Here is a 24939-nt window from a genome sequence, read left to right on the forward strand (position 1 = left end):
TAATCCATAATATTATTTTTATTCTTAGAAGGGTGTGAGTTTATTTTGAGCATAAACATAAGCCATGATTCTCTCAAAACTCTCTGAGAGCCTTACAATGAAGTGAAATATATATGTATTTCAATCAAGACAACTCTCAGAATAGCTTTAGCATCTTAATGCTAAATATGACCATGTTAATGTATTTGGTCTTGGCGGGTTAGATCTGCTACTCACACTTTGGCAGAACAAGTATGGACTTGCTATTACCAACAGATACACATACATGCTGCTTTTGAGCATGTTATATATGTTGCAGCTGCATGGATAAGCATACATAAATCCTGTAGCAGATCTAGACAGGTGGAGCTGGGGAGGTGGAGGGGTACATGTGCTGCATGACCAGCTTACAGCGAACACCGAACATATTTCACTTCACTGCAAGGGTATCAGAGCGATTTGAGAGAATTATGACTTTTGTGTAAGCTCTAAATGAACTCATGTTTGAAGGACACCTAGCTACGCATTCATAAGGATATCTCACAGATGATTCATATCATACCTCAAACAGCCTCTGATCTAAATCATCAAACGGTTTCCCATCCAACCTGTTCAAGACCTGAGCCACACCTGCAACATACACACAAGAAGACATCAGATTGCATGCTGTTTTTTTAAGACCCATTTAAGGTTCTTTAAAGCACAGTAATGCATTGCAGATGAAGGTTTCAATCTGTATTTTAGTGCAGGAGTCAGGAATCTCTTCCTTGCCGCACTACTAATCTCTCTCTCAGTCTCTACATGGATAATTAAACAGTGTGCTGTGTTTTAGTATGTAATTAGAATGATTGTTCCTTTAAATGCAAACCCTCCCCCTGTTCACACACTCAACGCCTCCCCCATCCTCGCCGTCTCATTATAGTCAATCATAAATGTAGAGCTTGCATTGCAGGCTCTACCATAACACTGCTCATAATTACAACATTTATATCACATGGAGAAGCCTGTTCGCCTGAAAGCCCACTGAAATGTGCCTGGCAATAAAAAAACATTTCAAGTAATCTAAAACCACAAGTGTTGTCCAGTCATCATCAGAAGTTATACTGTGTATTTAATTAAACTCAAAGCTGATTTTGGATGTTTTGGAATAGCGTTGCTCAGTGCATCTGCATCGTATATACTGAGTAATATTTTAAAAACAGTGAAACTGTAAGCATTAGGCAATGACAAATGTTCCAAACAGTACATGTGTTGTAACATGATCTCTTTACGTGCATGTGATACAGTGAGAGGTGCCTAGTTATCATCTCTTATCATAAAAATGCTTATTTTGCATGAAAGAAATGAAGAAATGTTGTTTGCAAAAATGTCGCAATGTAAAACCATCTACGTATTCTAAATAGAAGTTTGAACCAAATGTTGTTTGCTTGTTTGTGTAGCAGAATCTTGTTCAGTGGGCATGGAATTGTGTTATATTGAATATTATATGTATTTTACACACACACACACAACATACCTGTCAAATTGTATTAAACAAATTAAATAAAAACACATTTACATAAATTAAATATTTTAAAATATTTTTATTGTTATTTAATTTTTTATTACATAAACGAAAGCACTGCACAGCAGCTGGGTTGCTGCAGCTCTCTCTCTCTCGTGTTTCCCCTCTCTATCCTTGCTCCTAGGTTCTGTGAGGGGCAACTTCCAGTTCCCACCCTGCAAATGTGGCAGGATGCGTCAGGGCTGATGACATCACTGCGGGGTAACCTAACGTCACCACCGACCCGACCCATCATGCCTTTGCTAACGGGAGTCCCCGCAACCTTTCCCATCTCTCTCTCGTCTGCGAGAGGACATTCTCGGCACTGCTGGAGCGTAGGGGAGCCTGGACATTATCAGGATCAGTGTACCTCCATGGAGGTGGATATGCTGATCTGGGTCCCGAATGCCCGCAAACTGCCCCTGATCGAGCTGGAAGGTTTCAGATACCAGTAAGTATCAGGGTAACCTATCAGGCTTTGGTGGATTCAGGTTGTAACCAAAACTCTATCCATGAACGTCTGATGCAACCAGGGGCATGGGATATGAGCCACGTGGTGTGGGTGCGGTGTGTGCAACAGGGATGTTCGGAAAAATCTTGTTGCCATCGTCACAATACAGTTAGGGGTACAAAAGCATAGAATAGAGGTGGCGGTTAATCCCCAACTCAGCCAGCCTATATTTTTGGGGACAAATTGGCCTCAATTTTCTGATTATCTGAGGGGTATTCGCAAGTGTGGCCCCTGCAAATCGAGAGCTGGGACGAGCGAATGGCTGGGGCCGGCAAGGTGAACATGAGTGCAGCTGGGATGGGCTCTGAGGAGAAGACTGCAATGGAGAAAAAGATAGTGCTCTTCCCTCGAGGACTTCCCTCTGGAGCAGCCCTTGGATAACACTCTATGAAATGCCTTTGTTGAGAATGTGTGGTCTATTGATGGGAACCTCGTCAAACCCGGTAGCATTCTCTAGTATCCCTATTTTGTGGTAATTAGTGACCGGTTATATCGCGTGATGCAGGACAAGCAGACAAAGGAAGATATAACCCATTTGTTAATACCGAAAGCCCGTTGGGAAATGATCTTCCAGGCGGCCAATTACAATCAAATTGCAGGGCATTTAGGATATGACAAAACACTTAACTGACTCATGGGCCTTTTCTATTGGCTGGGCATTCATGGAGATGTTCGCCGGTGGTGTGCGGCATGTCCAAAAATGTGTCAGTTAGTGAACGCTCCGGCCGTCCTCAAAGTGCCATTGCATCCTCCGTCCCGAAAATGACTTTTTCCACCCCGTTCGGTTAACACCAATTTGTAACGCTTCTGTTCGAATTGATCAGGGCTCCCGCCTCATGGACGGTCTTACGTCCGCACCAAGCGTATGCCGCCGCATACCTTGATTATATCATAATACAGAGTAATGATTGGCAGCGGCATGTGCAATGCCTAAGAGCAGTCCGGAGATCGCTGCACGCTGCAGGGCTCACAACAAACCCGAAGAAGTGGGTAATTGGACAGGTGGAAGTATGGTATCTGGGGTTCCACTTGGGTCACGGGCAGGTGTGGCCCCAAACTGACAAAACCACACCAAAATGGGAGTGAGAAAGTTTTGGGGGCTATTTCAGGCAGTTTATACCTAACTATTCATCAACCCCCTGACTGATCTTACTAAAAAGAGATCTTCAGACCCGACAGATGGAGCAGTTTCAACAGGCTTTTACCCAAGTGAAGGCTGCACTATGTGGCGGACCAGTATTGCATTCCCCTAATTTCCCTCTCCCTTTTGTCTTGCAGGCGGATGCATCGGACAGGGGGCTGGGAGCCATGTTGTCCCAAGTGGTGGAGGGGGAGGAGCGCCCCCTGCTGTATAATAGTCGTAAGCTCTCGATAAAAAAGAGACTACATACAGCACGATCGAGAAGGAATGGCTGACCATCAAGTAGGCGGTCCTCACTCTCCATTACTACCTGTTGGGATGGGCTTTCACTTTCTGTTCGGACAATCCCCTACTCCAATGGCTCCACCGCATGAAGGATGCCAACGCACGGATCACCCGTTGGTATTTGGCTTTGCAACCATTTGAATTCCAGGTGGTCCACAGGCCAGGACTGCAGATAGCTGTCGCAGACTTCCCGGCATGGGTTGGTCAGTGGGGGTGTGTGGAATATACATAGCATATACTGCTGTGGAAGAGGGGGCATGGTTTGACAGCAGCTGCAGGTGGAGAGCAAGTGCGGGGGAATTGAATGGTAAGGGAAACGCCTCTGGTTAATGAGAACTAAGTGTTTGCACATTGCAGTGAGTCGAGAGATGGGTGAAAAGAAGCAGCGTGATTGCAGAGAAGCGGCTGCCTTGGGAGTGAGCTGTGCTCGTGGAAACCGTGTTAAAGAAGAGCTTTGTGTGCAGAAATCTGAGTTGCTGCTGAAAAGCCTTAATGCTATATTTTTGTTTGCTTAAAGGGGTCATATAATGCCATTTTCATACAAGTTAATTTGATTCTTTAGGGTCTAAATGAAAAGTTTGTAATATACTTTAATTAAAAATTTTCGATAGTATTGTAAGAAAACCCTAATTTTACCTGGTCAAAAACAGCTGTTTTCAGCACGCCATTTCAGTGCATATGCCTTTAAATGATAATAAGCTTCGCTCACTCCGCCCCTCTGTTCTGCGGGCGTTCATAACAGCGTTATGACCACACCGCACATGGAGTGTTTCCTTGACAACAGTTGAGGGTGTAGGAAAAAAATGGCAGCGGGAGTCTCTGAGGAGGACACATCTGTGCAACCGTATCAGTTTGAACCGGAGTCGGAACAAGATGACGGCCCGAAGAAGTTCGACAATTAAGGCTGACTTTTCTGAATGGTTGGTTATTATATTGTCACTTTGATCTATCTTTGTGTAGAGTAACTTAGTGAGACGTACAAACGCTATGTGTTTACTGATGTAAGTTATACGTACTCAGTTTGTAATAACACAATAACCATAACGCGTTGTTCATTATAAACGTGGGATTATGAATTATATTGAGAACGTCGTACATAGAAAACATGCCGTATGTACCCTGAGTGTAAACCTTAGCCGCATTCATCGTGAAGCGATTTGCAAAGATTAATATAAAGGTTAATACAATTTTACACTTACTTTTTCTGGAGGTTCAGCAGGGAGACATGAATAGTTGGTAACGATTCCTTTTTTACAGGAGCAGCTTCTTATCAAAATCAGCTTTATAAGTTACTTCCTTCGTTAATAAAGCAGTCTGGTGAGAAAAGATTTGCGAATCGCGCAAACATGAAAGCATTGACGTTGCTCGTGGGGAATATTCCCTTCGATAACAAAACTCAGCCACTGTGTCTTCAGCGGTTCGGATTTAGGAAACATCAAAATTACTGCTGTGTTCGTCATTACACCCAAGAACAGTACACCACAATCGCTTAGACGCCATTCTGCTCCACCGTATCAACAATGACGGACTATGATGACTGACAGCTCTCTCAGGGCAGGGATCTGTTGAAACGCTGCTGTCAATCAACAATCGTGGGAGGGGCGTCTCATTTAGTGGCTCAATTTGAGGCAGGGGAAAACATATAAGGAGATTAAAACAAAAACACTGGATAGATTTTTATCATTATATGATGGTTGTGCAACACACATTTTAGTACAATCAACTTGAAAAAGTGCATGTACCATTATATGACCCTTTTAAGTGAAATGTATGAATACATTACGTGAGCTGCACAGCCATTATCTGACCCTGTCTCTTTCATACCCACCACAACAAGTTTAAGCTTTGCCACAACTGCATACTATAAAAATAGTAGTATCATGAATGCCATTCTGAACATATCCAAGGATTTCAAAAAGACTACAGTATATACAGTATATAGATATAAAATATTTCCTTTGTGGACAGTGAAGTTTCACAGACATAATTTCTCTCTTCATAGTGCTGAAATTTCTCACACTTGCTTCAAACACAATTTGAGAAAAAGGAAAACTGGTTCTGAAACTACGGCAGAGATTAAGAAAGCAAGAGAAGATTCTTTTGAATGAAGACATCCTTGACTCCTGCTTCTACTGGCTGTTTGTGCTCATAATGACTTTTGGTCCCTGGCAGAAACTTCCCACACACACACACACATCCACCCACGCACACACACACACACTGCACTCTGCAGCAGCACACACACACACACACACACACACACACACACACACACACACACACACACACACACACACACACACACACACACACACACACACACACACACACACACACACACACTGATCTGAGACACAGATACATTTAAACAGACAGTATCATACCTACACATGTTTGTCCTCCATTTGCTCACGCATAATGTAGTACAACACCGCAGAGCAGGGGACATCAATACATATATACTTTATGTAGTGAAACAACAGTGGTTCATTAGACAACTTACCTATGATTTGGTGGTTACTGTTCCAGATAGGGACACACAGGACAGATCTAATATGGAAGCCAGAGAACTGATCTGCCTGAAAACAAAAACACTTGTCATCACGTCAAAAACAAATGATCTGACTAGAAGCTTGTGAGGAGAAGCGAGCAAAAATATGAGATCGTCTGAAGACACAGTGTTATATAATTTTGTGCTGCTGGCATTCAGAAGACACACAAGAGCCGACAGAGGTCCAAGGTCTTATGCAGAGCTCAAGTCTCTCTCAATGCAAGTCTCTCTCAACTTTAATCAGGCTCTTTAAAAGGAATATTCTGGGTTAAATACAACTGTAGCTCTTCCTGTAGCATCTGTAATCTATGGAAGCTTGTTTCCGCCATTTTTGAAAATAATTGGGACTTTTCATCTCACAATTGGGAGTTTACATCTCAAATCAAAAATCTGAATTTATAACATGCAATTGACTTTATATCATGCAATTCTGAAATTATATGTCCCAATTGCGTGTTATAAGTCAGAATTGCATGATTTAAAGTCGCAATTGCGTGTTATAAAGTCAGAATTGCGAGATATAAACATGCAATTGTGAGAACAAATTAGAGTTTTTTTCTCACAAGTCTGACCAACACCCAAATCTGACTTTATAACTCACAATTGCAACTTTATATCACGCAATTCTGAGATAAATATCAGAATTGAGATAAAATTACAATTACCTTTTTTATTTTTTATTCTGTGGCACAAACAAGCTTCTATAGTGGCTCTGTAGGAAAGGCCTGAAAAAATGAATGAATCAATTATCATCAACTATGAATTAAAAAATGTAAATATGTAAAATTCAAATGTTCAAATAAATAGATATTAAATTCTTTTTAAATTTATATTTATATTCAAATTTAAATTCAATGTGTCAATAAGAGATTGTCCATCTAAAAACAGTTTTGAATTGATAATTGATTTTAAGTGGCAATCATAGACATCAATAGTTAAATACTCTTTACATGGAGCAACTGCATCATTAGCACGTAAACACAAAAAAGTGTTTCAGGGGCAATTCATTTGCCCAGAATTTACAGATCACTTAATACCATTTTTACTGAATAATTCATGTAAGTGCTTTAAAAACAAACTGCAGGTCTGCTTTTAAATCCTCCGGTACACTTGACCCATTAACTTCCACGGAATAAACTGAGGGACATGTAAAAATTGTAATGGTAATAAAGTTTAAGACTTTTTTTAAACCCAGAATACTCCTTTAATGGGAGTCCAAACATCAGCCATGCTTATGCCATGTAACAGGCTTTATTAATTTATATATTGCTTACTTCAGCGTCGAAGCGTGGGTCTTGGTAGGCATCACTGATATTCACAGGAAGCCCAGTGGAGGCGACCAGCTCTGCAATGCTGTTATTAATCAGCCAATCAGAATAGGACGATTTGTCCATGCTGTCCTTGAAGCTGTGGACAAGACAAAGAGGAAATGATGCGTGCTGCTGCTATGTGTAACCAGACAATCACTTTTACTATTGCTCATACTTGGGCTTGCATTTGAACCCTATACCCTCATTATTAAATTTGTGCACAACTCATTCTGCACCGTTTGAGCTTTTGTCATGGAAAAAATTGTCTAATTAACTAAAGCTTAAGAAAAAAAATATTAAAACGTTATTTGGAAAAGGGATTTAAAATGTATGTAGATTCAGGGTAATTGGGACATCAATGGCATCTCAGTGGTAATTTACCTGAATCCATCCCCAAGTAAAACTTTTCAGTTGGTGTTGTTATTACAAAGTGGACTTTTTGAAAGTGTACTTAGTGTGTTAAGGAATATAGTCATTAAATGGGCTCTTTGAAAATACCCGTGTAGAAATTTCATACATAGCCTACGTCACTCGAACGTGCATGTTTATTTCGGAGATGGCGAGAACTGAGGGATTTCAAATGGTGTAAAAGTTACGCGGAGATGATGGTGTTTTTATAACTCAACAGGTGATTAAGGTATTTTACTGAACAGATAAATTGCCATATATAGCTCTCTAAAAAACTGTTATTCAAAATGCTTTACATAGAAAGGAATTAAAATGAATCACACTATGGCAATTCAAAGAGCTTTGCATAGAACATAAACAAAATAAAAGCAAGGAAAATTAAAACAGTTATAAAAGGAATTAAAAGAGAATTAGAGTAAAATTAATTAAAGTAGTAAAAAGATGATACATAGAATAAACTTCTCATCTGGCAAAACACCGGTGTATCTTATTTTGTATGTAGTGTTACTCTGACACTGTGTCTGTGGTGTTTATTCGGCGCGCCTAAGAATTTCATTTGACGTCTAAAATAAAAATTAAAATGTCCCTAAAATCGGACAAGAATAGCTCTAGGACTGACTCACGGGGTAAAACAACGTTAAACAACCAAAACAACGTTCTTCCGCAAAATGCACGCAGTTTTGTCACAAGTACAGCTGTTCAAAAAATATACTTTAACTCAAAATGCAAACATCTACAGATCTCATCTAGGCCTCATTGTTGCCGTGTAAACAGCTGTCACTACACAGTAAAAAAAATGTTGGGTTATTTTTTTAAATCCAACCATTGGGTTACACCTATTGGGTCACTCTGTTGGGTTATTTTTCCAAAAATGTTTTTAAAATCATTTTTAAAATCGTTGTGTATTTTCTAGTAATAACCCGGCTGTTGGGTTAAATACGTATGTTATATGTTAACTTGTGTATTTTGAATTTATGTACACAATTATGTATATTTACATTAAAATCTGGACTCCACCATATTTTGTTTGTAATTAAAAAATATATATCTGTTCAGACACATTAATTGTTTTATACAAATAAACTGTATTTGAATAGTGCATTTTATTCATTAAAATAATGCCATAAATAAAAGTAAATCGTTAACTTAACTGTTGGGTTACTTTTAACCCAACTGGGTTTAAACCCAATGCATTGGGTTAAAATAACCCACAGTTGGAAAGTTGCTATGCCACCCCATAGTTGGGTTACTCCTGGGTTATTTTTAACCCAACATTATTAAGTGAGTAGTACTCAAGGTGGTGCTCACTTCAATTATGCAAACGTAGGATGGTTCGGACCAAGAAAATCGAACAAAGTGTGAAGAGAGCCTTAGACGCTTGCATGAAGAGCTGGAGGAGCTGACTCGCTGCTCGCAATGCCATTCCCTCTACAGTCATTTACAGCTAACGAACTTTCCTCTGCATTTCAATGAGGCTCTATGGAGCCTGCAACAGCAATGAGAAGTTAACGCTCCGACTCTCATGAACGCCCACGTGAAGCGGAGACACAGTCCTAAATGATGAAGCCTCCCTCTCTCTTTTAATCTCTCTCACGTGGTACATTTCAGGCTCTCGTGCTCTAGGCTGAGAGAGTCTGATCAAACACACTCTCGATCACACCCCGAAGATCACACATGATTAACGGCACTGCGAGCTGCCGTCTGAGGAAATGCCCGAATCAAAGGGATGAATGAGAGCGTGTGAATGTGTTTAACTGAGATCTGCACGTGTGTTGTGTGTATGTTGCGTTCGTGTGCGTCTGGGTGAGCATCATAGATGCGTCTCTCTCTCTCTCTCTCTCTCTCTCTCTCTCTCTCTCCCGTTTGGCCTCGAGCTGTTTCAAATTATTCTTACATAATGGCTCCGGCTGTACCTTTAGAGAAGCCAACGCAGAGGATGAAATCACTAAATAACACACATAAAAACCCCTGTGGATGACAGTAATATATAACACTGAAGCTGCATAATTTCACAGCTGTGTGATATTATTTTTGCACATTTTTTTCAGTCTGGATATGATCCTCTTCTGTTTTTAAACAATATTTTACAAGTTTATGTGCTCAAATAATCCTTTAGTAAAACTGAGTGTGAAACTAGATTTACACTAGCTACATTTTTAAAAGAGTACTTATGGAGATATATTTTAAAAGAATACTTCAGTGCGAACTGAATGTAATGTTTTTCGGACACTTAAATACATGTTAATTGCAAATAAATGAAAATGTATTGTAGTTTAAATGTATTAATTGCAATTAGCTGAACATTAGAGTGTTTTTTTCTTACCTAATTACTGTAAGTAGGAGTTAGGAGGTATCAGACTCAAGAGAGAGATGGATGAATAACAAAACAACAGGTGAGTATAGACCAAAAACGATGAGCAGTGCAAGTATAATGCTTCAGTTCTTATGTTTGCAGGTGAGGAGGATGTAACCTCAAATGTTAAGTATATCCACACATCTATTGGTTGCTGTTAGAGTAACAAACAATGTCTTTGTATTTCAGGGATAGCGGAACACTTAAGACCACCAAAGGTAAATACTAGAGTAAATACTAGGGTCAAAGGTCCTTTCCCAGCTGTTCCCAAAGTGTCTTACTCCTGCATTTCCATAGGTATACAAACATACATATAATCCTGTTCACACAATAGAAACATGTGACTCACACTACTTTGTAATACCGATTAAGGATCAATGAATATTAAAATTTCCACAACAGAAGCCAAGGCAGAACACTGCAACACCAGTTAGCGCTTGGCTTTGTTTTGGAACGCTCATATTGAGTTACGGTACACTGCCTTTGTTTAGCTGCGCGTCAATATGAAGTCACTGTACCAGTGTTCTATCAAATAATGCTACTTATAAGATTGTACGGTGTTCTGTCTTTGTTTTACTCTCCATTAAAATTAAAATGACGGTGTAGCCTGTGTACTTTGTACAGCTGCCATCAGTCCCTGTAACTTCTGATGTCTTCAGAGCTTTGTCCTGCACAAACTCGGCCAGAACATTTAGTATGGTCTGAACCCGCTCCATCAACAAACGTGCGATATCGATCGCGAAGGATATATGCAGAGTTGACAGAAAAATGTTACACATGCCGTAGCAGGTGAATACAACTAAGAACAAAAGCCCCGCCTCACCCAGTTCGGGTACCAGACCTGGTTGAAACACTCATGTATCTAGCTGGCAGAGTGCCGAAACAGCACTGGCACCTATAGCACCGCCCAGAACACGGTCGAGCCGACGTATTTTCCATATTTTTGGCACCAATGTAACTCCATACTGCCAAGTTTTCCAATGTACATGCGGGAGAACTCTGAATCTGAGTCACCATAAGCACACACCATTACACTGGGAACCTTCATTTCCAGAGCATAACAGCCCTCTCTCCGATGCAGTGATCGACATTGATCCTCAGCTGGAGCTCTGAATGAAGAGCTTTTTTTTTTGAAGGACCAACAATCCCATCCAGAAGCTACACAGCTTGTGATGCGCTAGAGGGGCCCTAGGGTGTAGATTCCCCGATGGAGAAGCCCTCACCGCTCAGGTCACCCAAGCTATTCTACCGAAGTAGACCTCTCCGGGTGGCCACCAGGGAGGGCGCAACAACGGAGAATTGGCAAGGGGGCCTCGCACCTAGAGTGCCAAGCGAGCACTGGGTTGCCATGACAACCTGCCAGCTCGACGGCACACGACACACTGGGGAGCGAGAGACCCGTCCGGCTTTTGCCCGGCGGAAGCTCTCCCAGAGTGTCGAGCAGACCTGCAGCTTTGCTTTTACACACAAGAGGTGGCTGGCCAACAACAGAAGGGACTCAAGCTTTCCAGAGAAAGAGAGTCGAGACGGACGTGTCGACGTGGTCATGTTCCCATATGAAAACATGAACCACCCACGAACACAGTCTCACATGTTTCCCAGGCATGTGAGACCGTGATTGTGGCCGTCAGTGAGGACAGGAAATGACCGCATCCAAAAGCACACAGAAGTGGAATGTCATCTTTAGAAAGAAGCAACTCACACCCATGTAAGCTCTGCTGAAGCACACAGGGGAAAAGACTGCGGCAGCACTGACAGGGAATTGCAGCCTGTAGACAGTGTGCACTCAAACTTGTTTAAGGCGCAGTTCTTACCAGCAGTGATAACAGCCTTTTAGCGCTCTCAGACAGCGCACAAAACCAGCTGTAAAAACACATTTTCAGAACAGCCTTTTTTTCTGCTCAATGAAAGAGATACAATAAGAAATAAAGAGATGAAATTGACACCAACACCAATGAAATCGAGAGGTTCTCCTTGAAGAGCTTTCTCGTTCAGAAGACACTGCTTGCAAGATGACAAGAGCATACATGAAACACTCGGCTCCGAAACAAAAAGCTTAAGTTGCAGTGCACCTGCTGCTCATTATATACCTGCAATGCGAGCCAGAGCAGCTGCTGCAAATGATTGAATGCCAATGTTCATTGGCTCGTTTAGCTACACTCAAAAGTAGATTGGCTCTCTAGCGAGATTACTACATCCTGACCGACTGATATGGAACTTCTTATTCACTGATGTGTCCAGGTCGCGCTCACTCATTATATGTTTGGTCTATTCTCATCTCACACATTACGGTTTTACATTCAATAGTTTTTGTTTTGTTTGGTAGTAACTGCAACTGTTTAGTCAGTAATAAAAAACTGACTGAAGTTTTAAAAAAATTGTTTTTACCGTGACATTTTTTGTTTTATTTTATTTTTTATAACAGTGTGAACAGCACAAACCACATGGAATCTGATGTTTTACATTTTTGTTTTGGGTCACTTCCATATGTGGCCCTAAAACTAAACACATGACTGATAATCCGTCTGAACAGTCAAATCAGAATTCACGTGACTTTTGCGTCACTCTAGATCAACATTTGTCACAATTCTGCGCTGACGGGAGTCTCTCCAAAGAATTGGCAGTTCTTTAGTCACACAGTGAATATGGAAAATGGAAATTAGTCAGTGGAGAGACAGCGAGTGGTTACACTCAAAAGCATTACGATGACAGCTCTATACAAGCAAGCAAAACTTGATGAAAAACTATACCAGAAAAACGTTGTTCTCCTTCTCCTCATCGCGGCACATTACCTTATTAATGAACAATGCTGATTCCAGTGGTCTCCATATTTGATTTAGTTATTTTGGTCATGCGAGTCAGTTCAGAACTGTGACAAGTTCACACTCTGCTCTGATTCTGGCCACATTAAAAAAAGAATGTGAACAGCCACACAGGAAATTGGATTTAAATCAGGACTAACTAAGGCTCGCAGTGTGAATGTATAGTAAGCTGTTTTGAGCCTAGATTCCTTGAGGTGTTACACACAAAATCGTGCTCCTTTCACATTTTTATCAGTAAAGCTCTGTTTAAATAGTAATTCAGATACAATTTGAAAATAATGTTGTTCTTTTTAATATCTCAGAGCACTTTTAGCCAGATAGTAAAGTGATTGTGTGATGTTTTGTTCCACGGATGCTGAGGGTGGCTGAGAGATGCATGTGCTGAGATGGTGATGGTGATCTCCCCAGACAGAGCTCTGCTGGAACATTAGACAGCTGCAGAGAATGAGATGATATGTGTGACTGAACACACACACACACACACACACACACACACACACACACACACACACACACACACACACACACACACACACACACACACACACACACACACACACACACACACACACACACACTGTAGTGTGAAAGCACCCATATGGCAACTGAGATCTCCAAACCTGTGCACTTCGTTGTTGTTCGCTACACAAAAGAGTCACAAACAACAGACTGATCGGCTGAACCTTACACAAAGGAACATGTTTGCCCTTATTCCTGGGATCCAAATTGTGTGTGTGTGTGTGTGTGTGTGTGTGTGTGTGTGTGTGTGTGTGTGTGTGTGTGTGTGTGTGTGTGTGTGTGTGTGTGTGTGTGTGTGTGTGTGTGTGTGTGTGTGTGTGTGTGTGTGTGTGTGTGTGTGTGTGAGCTGAGCTCTGGGTTTTGAGACTGCAGATAACAGATATCACACAATAACCCAGACCTGCAGTAAAGCCATACATCACCGGCACAACATTACAACTGATTTCGCTAATTCAAATAAAGGTGAAATAAAATAAAATATAAATCAAAAAAATAAAATTCAAACAAAAGTTAGACATTGAAACTAAAATATTATTATGTTGAAATACTTAAACAACTAAATCTGAATTCAAATAAATTGGTAACACTTTACAATAAGGGTCTATTTGTTAACATTAGTCAACATGAAATGAAAAATACTTCTAAGCATGTATCTGTTAATATATAAGGCAGCAGCTATTTGCACTAAATGTAAATAGTTGTTAGCTGCTTAGTGCAAATAGTGGCAGATACTATTTGCACCTCAGTGTGTTTTAGTTTGTTATAAAACACTATGCAGTACATAATAAAACACTATAATAACATAATTTTCTTTTTATATGATTAAATTTATTACAATCATAAATGGATGCCACATTACTTGTCCCTGTTCTTAAATCCCTCCCCTACATCTTCACATTAAACACTAATACCTGTTAGGCACTTTATTTCCACTTTCTGGTTTTCTTATTTATTTATTTGTTTTAAATAAACTCCTCTCTGAGCTGATATGTGTTGGGAAAATAATGAGTTCAGAAAAAGTCGGATTCAAACTCAGGTTGGTCGCCACAAGCTAACATCACCTGCCTTACTCTCCAAGGCTCTGATCCTGTTGTTTTGTTTGGATTAATCGGACAACAGTGGGCGGAGCTAGTGTAAATAGCCTCTGCCAACAAGGCGGCCTGCATCTGGTGAAAATACACACTCCGTGTTATTTAAGGGACCTGATCTAACAATGAACAGTTGTTTTTTTTATCAACTAACATTAACAACGATTTAAAAATGCTATAACAAATAATATTAGTAAAAGAAAAACAGTTAATCTGATTTTGCAGAGCTAGACGCGTTCCTGGGTCAACAAATTTTGCTGATCCAGGAACAACATTCCTATCCAAAAAAACCCCCAAAATAACGACTTTATTCAACTATTCATCTCAATGAATAGTTGAACAAAGTTGTTATATTTGGGGGCGTTCACCCAAATTCGTGCAGGAGACAATCATGCCCGCATCGTGACCGAGTCCCACACCGCTCCCAGGAACGTGGTTCTCTGGGCTGGTGTCAACACGCTCTTTTTCGTGTTGAGTCTCAACCCCAGGCTTTGAATGTGGGCGAGGACGACATCTCGATGCCGAACCGCCAGCTCTTGTGACTGGGCTAGAATCAGCCAGTCGTCGATATAATTGAGCACCCTGATGCCCTGGAGCCTCAGCGGTGCTAGAGCTGCATCCATACATTTGGTAAATCTGCGTGGGGAGAGAGCTAGGCCGAACGGAAGAACCGAAGGTTCCTGAGGTTCCTGAAGCGAACCTCAGGAACTTCCTGTGAGATGGAAGGATGGATATGTGGAAGTATGCGTCCTTTAGATCTATCGTGACAAACCAATCCTCGGATTGAATTTGACTCACGATGATGGCAATAGTGAGCATCTTGAACCTGAATCTCCTCAGAGAACGATTCAAGTGTCTGAGATCTATTATTGGACGCAACCCCCCATCCTTTTTGGGAACTATAAAGTAGCGGCTGTAAAACCCGGACTCCCTGTCCGGTGGAGGAATAAGTTCTATAGCCACCTTTACCAGCAGGGAGTTTACTTCCTGTTCCAATACCCGACCCTGCACTGGGTCGACTGCAGTCCAGACCACCCCGTTGAACCTTGGTGGGCATAAACCGAACTGCAGCCTGTACCCCTTTTGAATGGTGCGCAGGGCCCAAGGCGAAATATTCGTGAGATTTTTCCATGCATCGAAATATTTTACCAAAGGAACCAGGCTCTCGAGCCTGGCTTCGGGTACCAATCGGGATTTGTTCTCGACCCCCTGAAGCGGATCTCCGGCAGGGTTTGACCGAAAACGATTCTCGATGGGCGGACGCGATTGCTGCCTGGCCGCAAGCCTGTGGGGCAGACAGAGCAGCGTGCGTTCGCTGGAAACCGATGTGTCCCGAAGCGCACTTGACGGCGGGATACAGACATCGACTTCCTGAGAGCTCCCCTGAGGGGAGGCTCTTTCGGTTTCGTTCTCGACACCCTGAAGCGGAGGACCGGCAGGGAATAATCGAAAACCGTTTCCGATGGGCGAACATGAGCACTGCCTGGCCGCAAGCCATTGGGGTGGACACTGCAGCGTGCATTTGCTGTAAACCGATGTGTCCTGAAGCGCACTTGACGCTGGATACAAACATCGATTTTCTGAGGGCTCCGCGGAAGAGCAATTCTCGCTCGTCCCTCCTGGGGGGGGGGGGATAGCCCTGTTATTTTTGTCTCGTTTTCGATACACTGAGGCGGAGGACCGGCAGGGAAGAATCGAAAAACGATTTTTGATGTGTAGAAGGAACACTGCATGGCCGCAAGCCTGCGTTCGCTGCTTATCATTTTAATTCCTCAGAAATAAATGTAGCCATAAACACTGTATAAGTGAAACACGGTCTGAATGGTAGGCTGAATCAAAATATCTAACTTCCTATATTCAAAAGTCAGAAATATTTCATCATTTTAATTTCTTAAAATTAAATGCAGCCATAATTACCAGACAATACTGTTTTGTGTTAGGCTATCTCGTAATCCACACGCTGCCTCGGCAACGCGAGATTCGAGTCGTTCACAATATATTTGGCTTCCAACCCAAGAAGAAAGTCAACAGGTGCGAGGCTGAAACATCCGACAGCGCACGGATATACGCGTCGAGATATTTCTCAATGAACACAGCCAGCACCCTCGGGAGCGACTGTTCATGCCTCGCACACACACAGAATCATTATTGCAAAGTAGACACGTAATCTACGCATTGCCTCGGCAAACGCGAGATCCGAGCAACTATAGATTCTATATTGCAACAGACCCATTTGCGAGCCCCATGAAGAGCGTTGCCGCGCCGCCTCAGCAGACGCGGGTCCCGCACCACGGGGCTCGCGAGCCTGACCATCCTCCTTCCTTCCTTTTTTTTTTTTTTAAATGGCCAGGCGGTAGTGCAGCACACGGATTGGAAGTGTTTCACAATCCTCGCAAGCAGCCCCCTTGAGAGCTGCCAGCGCTTGCTGCACTCCCAAACAATGTGTAGGCCTACACAAACGATGTGTGTCCCCACCCGTGATATAACGAGGGCAGGGATGCACACACCGAGTGAAACTTGGGCTTGCCATAATATATATATATATATATAGTTGTAATGCTTTGTGACAGACAACACCAAATAAGACAGACAACTCAAACAGAGAGCGCTTTGCTGAAGAACAAAAAGCTGACATCTCATGTGTGCCGGCGTCCCTTATAGCTTCCGCTTGTATGCCGTCACACATTACGTCATGACACAACACCAATAAGAGATTGGCTTAGTTTCATTCATACTTCAGAGGCGCTACGCTGAGGGGGGTTCCCCCAAAGAGTCAATCGACGCAGTCCGAGTTCCCTCGAAAGGGAACTATCCCTTTAACCCTCTGAGGTTGACTATCGCGCGGGCGTCTCGCTTTTTTTCTTATCAGTGCAAAAGAAACTCAAAATACTCTGTTGATTTTGATCTTACATATTAAGTGTTGTACATCATTAGATCCTGATAAGTGTCTATTTTTTTTGTGGATACTCACAATAAAAACAAAATGTTGTGCTTTTCGCCAAATAAAGAAGAACAAACATGATGTGTGTTCTGCCTTCTCTCTGTCAGTTAAGTCCATTCTGAAACGTGTCCGAAAATTAACTATAATTCCGCGAATACTTGTCATACAGGCACGAGTGTTTTTCCATAATGAAGCTTGAACTCTCTTCTTTTAAATGAATTAATTTATATAAAAAAACAAATATTCTCAGTTTATGTAATCTGTATGAAAAGAGAGAGATGTCAGTCTTTTTCTTTCAAGCTCATCATACCTGATTACGCGTTAATGTGCAACGCCCACGGAGAGCGCGCGGTATTCAAAAGCAAATGATCTAAGGCAAGCCATTCAAACATGCCAACGCCCACCAGCTGGATTATAAAACACATCGTGTTTAGTAAGTATCTTACTACAGCTGTGTACACAGCGTATCCCAACGCTGTGAGCAATAATACTATCTAATAACCCTGGAAAATGTAACAGAAGTGCTGGTAGTTTCATTTCGAGGAGCAACGGATCCAGCTGATGTAGTAAGTCATTTATTCTTAAGTGCTTTGTTCTAATCGCGATATTGAATAGTGTCTGTAAACCACAAAAAGACTGTTTAAATATGAATTGTGTGTCTGTGTGTAGGCTAAATTATGAATGAACGGCACAGGCGAGCGCTGTTATTTACAACAGTTATACAGCGCGTGTCTGTGCCGTTCATTCACTCTCGCATCTACATTAGTAAACGTTATGTTTACATGAACACATCCAAACTATATTGCTATAGCCTACTAAGATGAGTAAAAATAGACTGAAATATGTTGAAATAAAATGTCTGTACAAGCAACAAACTGCAAATTCACCTGCATATGCTAATATATCATACACAATATGTTACAGAATAAATATGAATGTTTAGACAAGATTTTGTGATTAGTTTTGGATAGATTATAAAGTTTTGGCTGTAAAAAAAGACTACTGTCACATTAAATAGGTACGCTTTTGTTCACCAATTTCTGCTCATAGTTAAATATACTATAGTATGTTGTTTTGTCAAAAATAAAGTAGGTATATTGAATTATCAACTAAGATGTTATTATAGTGTTTGTTCCAATATTCAAACTAATGAATCCTTACCTTTTTTAATACGTATGATAAAATGTATACTTTTTACAAAGAAATACACTTGAAATATTGTTAAAATTGTATTTGTTATTGTAATTGTAACCTATTTGTAATTGGTTACAATTTCTAATTGTAAAATATGTATATATACATAATTTCTTTTGTCCTTGCATTCTTTGGGATCCTGTGACACACCTGTGTGAAAGGGCTAATTAATATGCAGCTCATTATGTATGTGGCACATTATCCGGCCTTTGTCTTCTCAGGTGTGAACACGCCTCCACGCATATTGCCTTTCCAAACAAAAGGTGTCTTATAAAATTTAAATCAATGTATTGTTTTGTGTAAATGATTAGGCAGGATGATTTTCAGATCATTTTGAAGCAAAAATTCTAGGCAACAACACTCATTAGTCAAAAGTCTTGTGGACACATATTTAGTATGTGTTTTGTGGCCTTATTTCAGACACTTTAAGTTTTAGTTTTTTCAAAAACCACGCATAAGCATTATTCTCTAAAAAATACAAACATGTACATACATGTTGCTCACATATTACGGTAGCCCCGTTTGTGCTATATAGAGTGAATTTACACCTTTGCCATTAACATGTTTATAAATAACTGAAAAAAGCACAAATGTCAGAGCATGTCAGAACACCTCAAGGACCCCAAAAACCCCTTAGACCTCAGAGGGTTAACTATCAGGGCCCTATCTTGCACCCAGCGCAATTGACTTTGTACACCAGTAGTTAATACCATATAGCAACTGTCAAAATGATTGATTGACAGGTGGGCGTGGCTTTCCTTTGATCTTCCCCCGACCCTTCCGGTTCCTCCCCTTCCTGTCCCGCCCCTTGTCCCGCCCCTTCCGGTTCCTCCCCTTCCTGTTACCTTTGACCTAGTTCCGCCCCTTCCTGTTACCTTTGACCTAGTTCCGCCCCTTCCGGTTACAGCTTCTGTCAAAATGATGGATGGTTACCTTTGACCTAGTTCCGCCCCTTGCGGTTACAGCTTCTGTCAAAATGATGGATGTGTGACAGTTAGTTTGATTGTTTGATCAAGAAAAGGGAGGTATTGGCCTTGTTAACATAAGCTTTGATGTTACAGTTACAAAGTGATGTGACAGTTAGTTTGAGATGTGATTGTTTGAAGTTGGTGTTTTGGTCACCGCATCCCTGAGCTTTATCAAGGGGAGCTGTGAAAGTGATAAGAAAAAAAATGTACAACTATTCACTGGACCAAGCATTATGTTCATTTAAATAAAATGGTGAAAGTTTATCTGTTCTGTAAAAAAGAATATAAAATAAAATCTCACACAAAAAGTTGAAATAAATGTACAACTATTCACTGAACCAAGCATTTCAGTTTAAATAAAATGGAGCCACAAAAATAAAAAATGTACAACTATTCACTGAACCAAGCATTTCAGTTTAAATAAAATGGTGAAAGTTTATCTATTCTTTAAAAGAATATAAAATAAAACCTCACACAAACCTCACACATACAGCTTATGTAAAACCTCACACAAAAAGTTTAAATAAAATGGAGCCACAAAAGTATTGCAAACAATCCAATGTATGAATGATCTGACTCAAAAACATAGGGAGCACGCGCGTCTATGTGTGTGTGTGTGTGTGTGTGTGTGTGTGTGTGTCAAAGCAGGAATTCCCCCCCCTCCGCATTGCTGAGGACCTTGAAAGTTTATCTCACACAGAAGTTGAAAAAGCATTATGTTCATTTAAATGAAATGATTATAAAATTTACATTTAGTCATTCACAAATATTTGACACTGACTCAAGTTGAAAAACCATGCTGTTCAATTAAAAGTATATAAATTAAACAAAAATAAAATCATCTTACTGTTTCACCATGGTTGAAAAAAACCCACAAGTGTTTCCCCTGAAGTCTTTTCTCTCTGTCACACCAGTGTGTGGCTGGCCTGGTATCTGTTTTTGTGACACGTTCCTGAGCCCATTGAAAAGCATTGTGTTCCTTTAGAAGTGTATAAATTAAAATATATCATATATAAAATAAATAGTTTACTAATTGTTGTTCATTTAAAATCTTACTAAATTACTGAAGTTGAAAATCATGCCGTTCATTAAAAAATCTTACTAAATTAATGAAGTTGAAAAGCATTCTGTTCATTTAAAATAAATATTTTACAAATTTACTGTAGCAATTATGTTAGATATAGATAAAAATAAAATCATCTTACATTTTCACCAGGGTTGAAGAAAAAAAATCACACAGGTAGTGCCTGCCAGCATGGACAGTGTGCGTGACAAATAAGTGATATCATCGCTGTTTTCGAACCACCGGTAATAAATTACTTTTAATTCATAAGACTTATTTTCAGGAGTGACAGTTATCAAAAGGTCTGCCTAAATGCTGGGAATGTGAATTGGCCTTGAACCTGAACAGTTCCATTCATAGAGTACTGAAAGAATATAGTGGACACACAGCTCCGCCGTTTTCCCATAGTTTTCCACAGGCTCTTACTGTAAAAGGCTATAAAATAGCCAAGACACATGGTCGTGTGCCATACCCCATGTCTGGACCAAAAACTTTTGCACCCTCTCTTCTATGACCACCTCATCAAAAATGCAAAACAGTGAGTACTTTCTCTATAATTAATTTATGCTACGGTGCTGTTTATCTGTAATATGCAATGATGTTTAATCTGAAAAATTGTTTATACATAAGGAAAAGACGGTATAATTCATTAGTGGTGATACAGATATTAAAATGTATCTACTATATTAATTTATCAAAGTGGTTTAAAAATATGGAGCATTGTATTATGATATTGATGTGATACAGATATTAACATGTATCTACTATATTAATTTATCAAAGTATGATTTTTTTTTTAAAAATATGGAGCATTGTATTATGATATCGATGTGATACAGATATTAACACGTATCTACTATATTAATTTATCAAAGTATGATTTTTTTAAATATGGAGCATTGTATTATGATTATGTATTATGTTTTTTTTTTAAACCATATTACAAAAGTATCAGTTTAACACGACTGTTTTACAGCAATGTTTATCCATATCACAAAAGTATCAGTTTAACATGACTGTTTTACAGCAATGTTTATTTTGCATTATGCTATGTTGTTTTAACTGTTGTATTTTTTATCCGATGTAACTAAAATCTGCAGCATTGTTTATTTAAGCTGCGGGGTTTCCATAAAGGACCTTAAAATAAATGTTTTGGATTTATTCAGTTTTAAATCTTATTTAGAGATTATTTTAGTCAGACATGCTCATATGTGAATAGGCCTATTTAATTCCTCTTCAGTTACTTACTTCTTAAATTTTGCTAGGTTACTTTTTAATTCTTCTTTTACTCTGTCTTTGATTTTAACTTTTAGCAATTTGCATGATAAAATTGTTTAAAATGTAAGCTATAAATATGAATGGCACAATGTGATAACCAAAATATATAAAAGTCAAGTCAAAGCTATTTATATAGGCTAGCACTTTTCATTGCCATTTAAAATAACATGGTCTTTCCTTTTCTCTCTAGAGACAGCAAACACTGCAGGACAATCAGGCACCCAAGTAACATGTTAGTATGGTTTATATTTTATTTTTAATGAGAAAACATTATAGAGTGCAACAGGCGGTATCTGGGAGTAAAAACATTTACTTTCTCCATACGGAAATTAATTTAAAAGACAGACCTACTGTGAGCTAAGAGGTTGTTAATACATGGTATTTGCTTCTGATCAAGCCTTCAGCTTATTTTATTTTTTTGTAATTAATCATGTTTTACAGTTGAACTCCAGGTGAATACTACATTACCCATGAGCCATGATGCTGTAGTGAAAATTATGTCAAACATAGTTTTTTTAAAAAAAAAAGCAACACACTCCAAAATAGCTCTGCCCCCTCCCATGAAGCACTGCGAATGACATAATCTCCCTACCCTCTCAAAATACTGAAATGTTTGTATAAGCTATATATGCGTATTTATATATAAATATATATATTTTTTAAAATCACTATGGGAAATAAGAATGAAAAAGGGGTGGGGGAGGCACTGTTGCACTCTATGTATAATGAACAATTGACAGATGAACTGACAGATATTTTATGTAAACAGGCAAAATCTCTGCATCTGATGGTGGCCATGTGTTTTCACCGATCATAACTGGTTTAACTCTTGGCTCCTTTGAGATCAACATGACTTCTGCCAAATCAAATGTACCGGCACATTGTAAGTGTAATAAAACAGTTTCGCCTATGTATTAAATTAATCTTAATTAACCAGTCCGAGTTAACTATTTGGGACCAATTTTAAGGAAGGTTACATTCTGGTCTAACAGTGTCATGTACAAATTTGCAATACAGAATTGTTTTGTGTTTTTGGTACTATTGGATCGAGTTTTGTAGAATTTATTTTATGTGCTGTCCTGCTCCTGGATTATTCAGACTCAGAATTGTAACTATTACTATAGCCTTTATCAGCCATTTATTTTACTGCAGACTTATCAAACTTATTTATTTACTGCAGATTTTATCAAAGCAACTAATTAACTCAATTCATGGCAGCAATAATTAAAGAAGAAAAAAAAAAAATGAACAATTGACAGATGAACTGACAGATATTTTATGTAAACAGGCAAAATCTCTACATCTGATGATGGCCATGTGTTTTCGCCGATCATAACTGGTTCAAGCTCCTTTGAGATCAATATGACTTCTGCCAAATCAAATGTGCCAGCAAATTGTAAGTGTAATACACGAGAAACTATTAAAACAGTTTTTTTGCGTATGTAATGTATAAAATTAATCTTAATTAAGCAGTCCGAGTTAACTATTTGGGACTAATTTTAAGGAAAGTTACATTCTGATCTAACAGCATCATGTACAAATTTGAAATATTTTTGGTACTATTGGATCGAGTTTTGTAGAATAAACCCAGATTAATTTATTTTATGCGGTGTCATGCTCCTGGATTATTCAGACTCAGAATTGTAACTATAGCCTTTTATTTTACGGCACTTATTTATTTTACTACAGATTTGATCAAAGCCAAATACTGTCCAAAAGGGACGACTGGGAAAGAAGAGAAACAGGTCAATACAAGGTTAGATTCAATCTTTATATTCTTTCCCATTTTGCCTTCATTTTCCTTTTCCTGTTTTAATTTTTCAATTTTTATATTCTCAGATCATCAAGGGTTTCTGAAAGCAAACACCAGTCAGTTGGTCGAAAAAATGAAGAACATTGATTCAATCATTGACAATCTTGATTGCTCAATGAATCAGTTACAAATGTGCGAGCGAATCCGACATGAAGACGAGGGAACCGCTGGACTATGTGAATTGTGAAAGCATTTTCAACGACCTGGTCAACGCTTTGTTCAAGCATGAAGAATCTCTCATGAAGAAACTGCAATAACCACTGTTGTAGCCTATTGTTTGGCATTATGTACTTAAATAGTTTAATAATTGATTGGTGATGGAGTTTTAATTTTTGTATTTAGAACCAAGTATATTGCACAAGTAAGAAGAAACCAAACTGGCCATATAATGATATATTGCACATAATAAACAATGGCAAAATGTGTATTCCTTAAAAAACAGGCAATGTTTGAGAACCCTAATATTGGTGTAATCTCTGCGAGGTCTCAACCACAAACGCAAAACTTTGTGGTGGGTGATACGGGCATAGCTTTACTAAAGGAAAATATTATGGAAGTAATTTTCAAACTATATTTTATTTATTTATATTATGGTTTTCATGTTGATTTAAAGTTTTTGTTAATAACTAATACCTTTATTTTTTACATCCAGCACAAAATTTTGTTCAAAAATCGTTCTCTGACCCCAAATAATCAGATAATGTTGTGTTCACAATCTATAATTATATATTCTCCTGCTTAGTATGTGTGTAAATAGTTGTGCTTAAATATTTGGATGTATTTTTACAAGCCAACATATTTTGTCACACTGTAGCGATTTTTATATAACATATTTTGTCACACACTTGTAAAGACTATGGCCTACCTTTAAAACATAATCTTTATACAGGAATCACCCGTGTCCAAAACATCCATGTAAGATTCAAAAGACCAAATCACTAAGAAGACAGGGGATGAAAAGCACCGTTTATAATAAATACACAAAGTATTAATGCAAAAAGTAAGTGTATGCTGTTTCACACTTAAACTATTACAACAGAATCACATCTGACTATGCAGATAAAATTGCACAAAAGTAAATTCTAGTGATCAACTTGCTAAAGAGTCAATACAACATGAGCCATTTAAAGCAAATACGAAAAGCCACTTGTGATCAGTTTTGTATGTTTGTA

The 24939-nt window shown here is 39.3% G+C and overlaps 1 protein-coding gene across 1 annotated transcript in view; it reads right to left on the reverse strand.

Annotated features, from left to right (window-relative positions):
* The window catches only part of pde11a (phosphodiesterase 11a), a 139632-nt gene that overhangs the window by 36730 nt on the left and 77963 nt on the right, over window positions 1-24939 (reverse strand). Inside the window, exons 6-8 of the mRNA XM_077247109.1 lie at window positions 7285-7417; window positions 5963-6038; window positions 542-609 (exon numbers count right to left, since the gene is read on the reverse strand). Coding sequence (XP_077103224.1) covers window positions 542-609; window positions 5963-6038; window positions 7285-7417 — 277 coding nt within the window. The remainder of the gene's footprint in view (window positions 1-541; window positions 610-5962; window positions 6039-7284; window positions 7418-24939) is intronic.

This window comes from Siphateles boraxobius, unplaced genomic scaffold, assembly GCF_051911475.1.
Source record: "Siphateles boraxobius isolate OS27281-9 unplaced genomic scaffold, OSU_SipBor_1 106, whole genome shotgun sequence".
Taxonomy (NCBI): domain Eukaryota; kingdom Metazoa; phylum Chordata; class Actinopteri; order Cypriniformes; family Leuciscidae; genus Siphateles; species Siphateles boraxobius.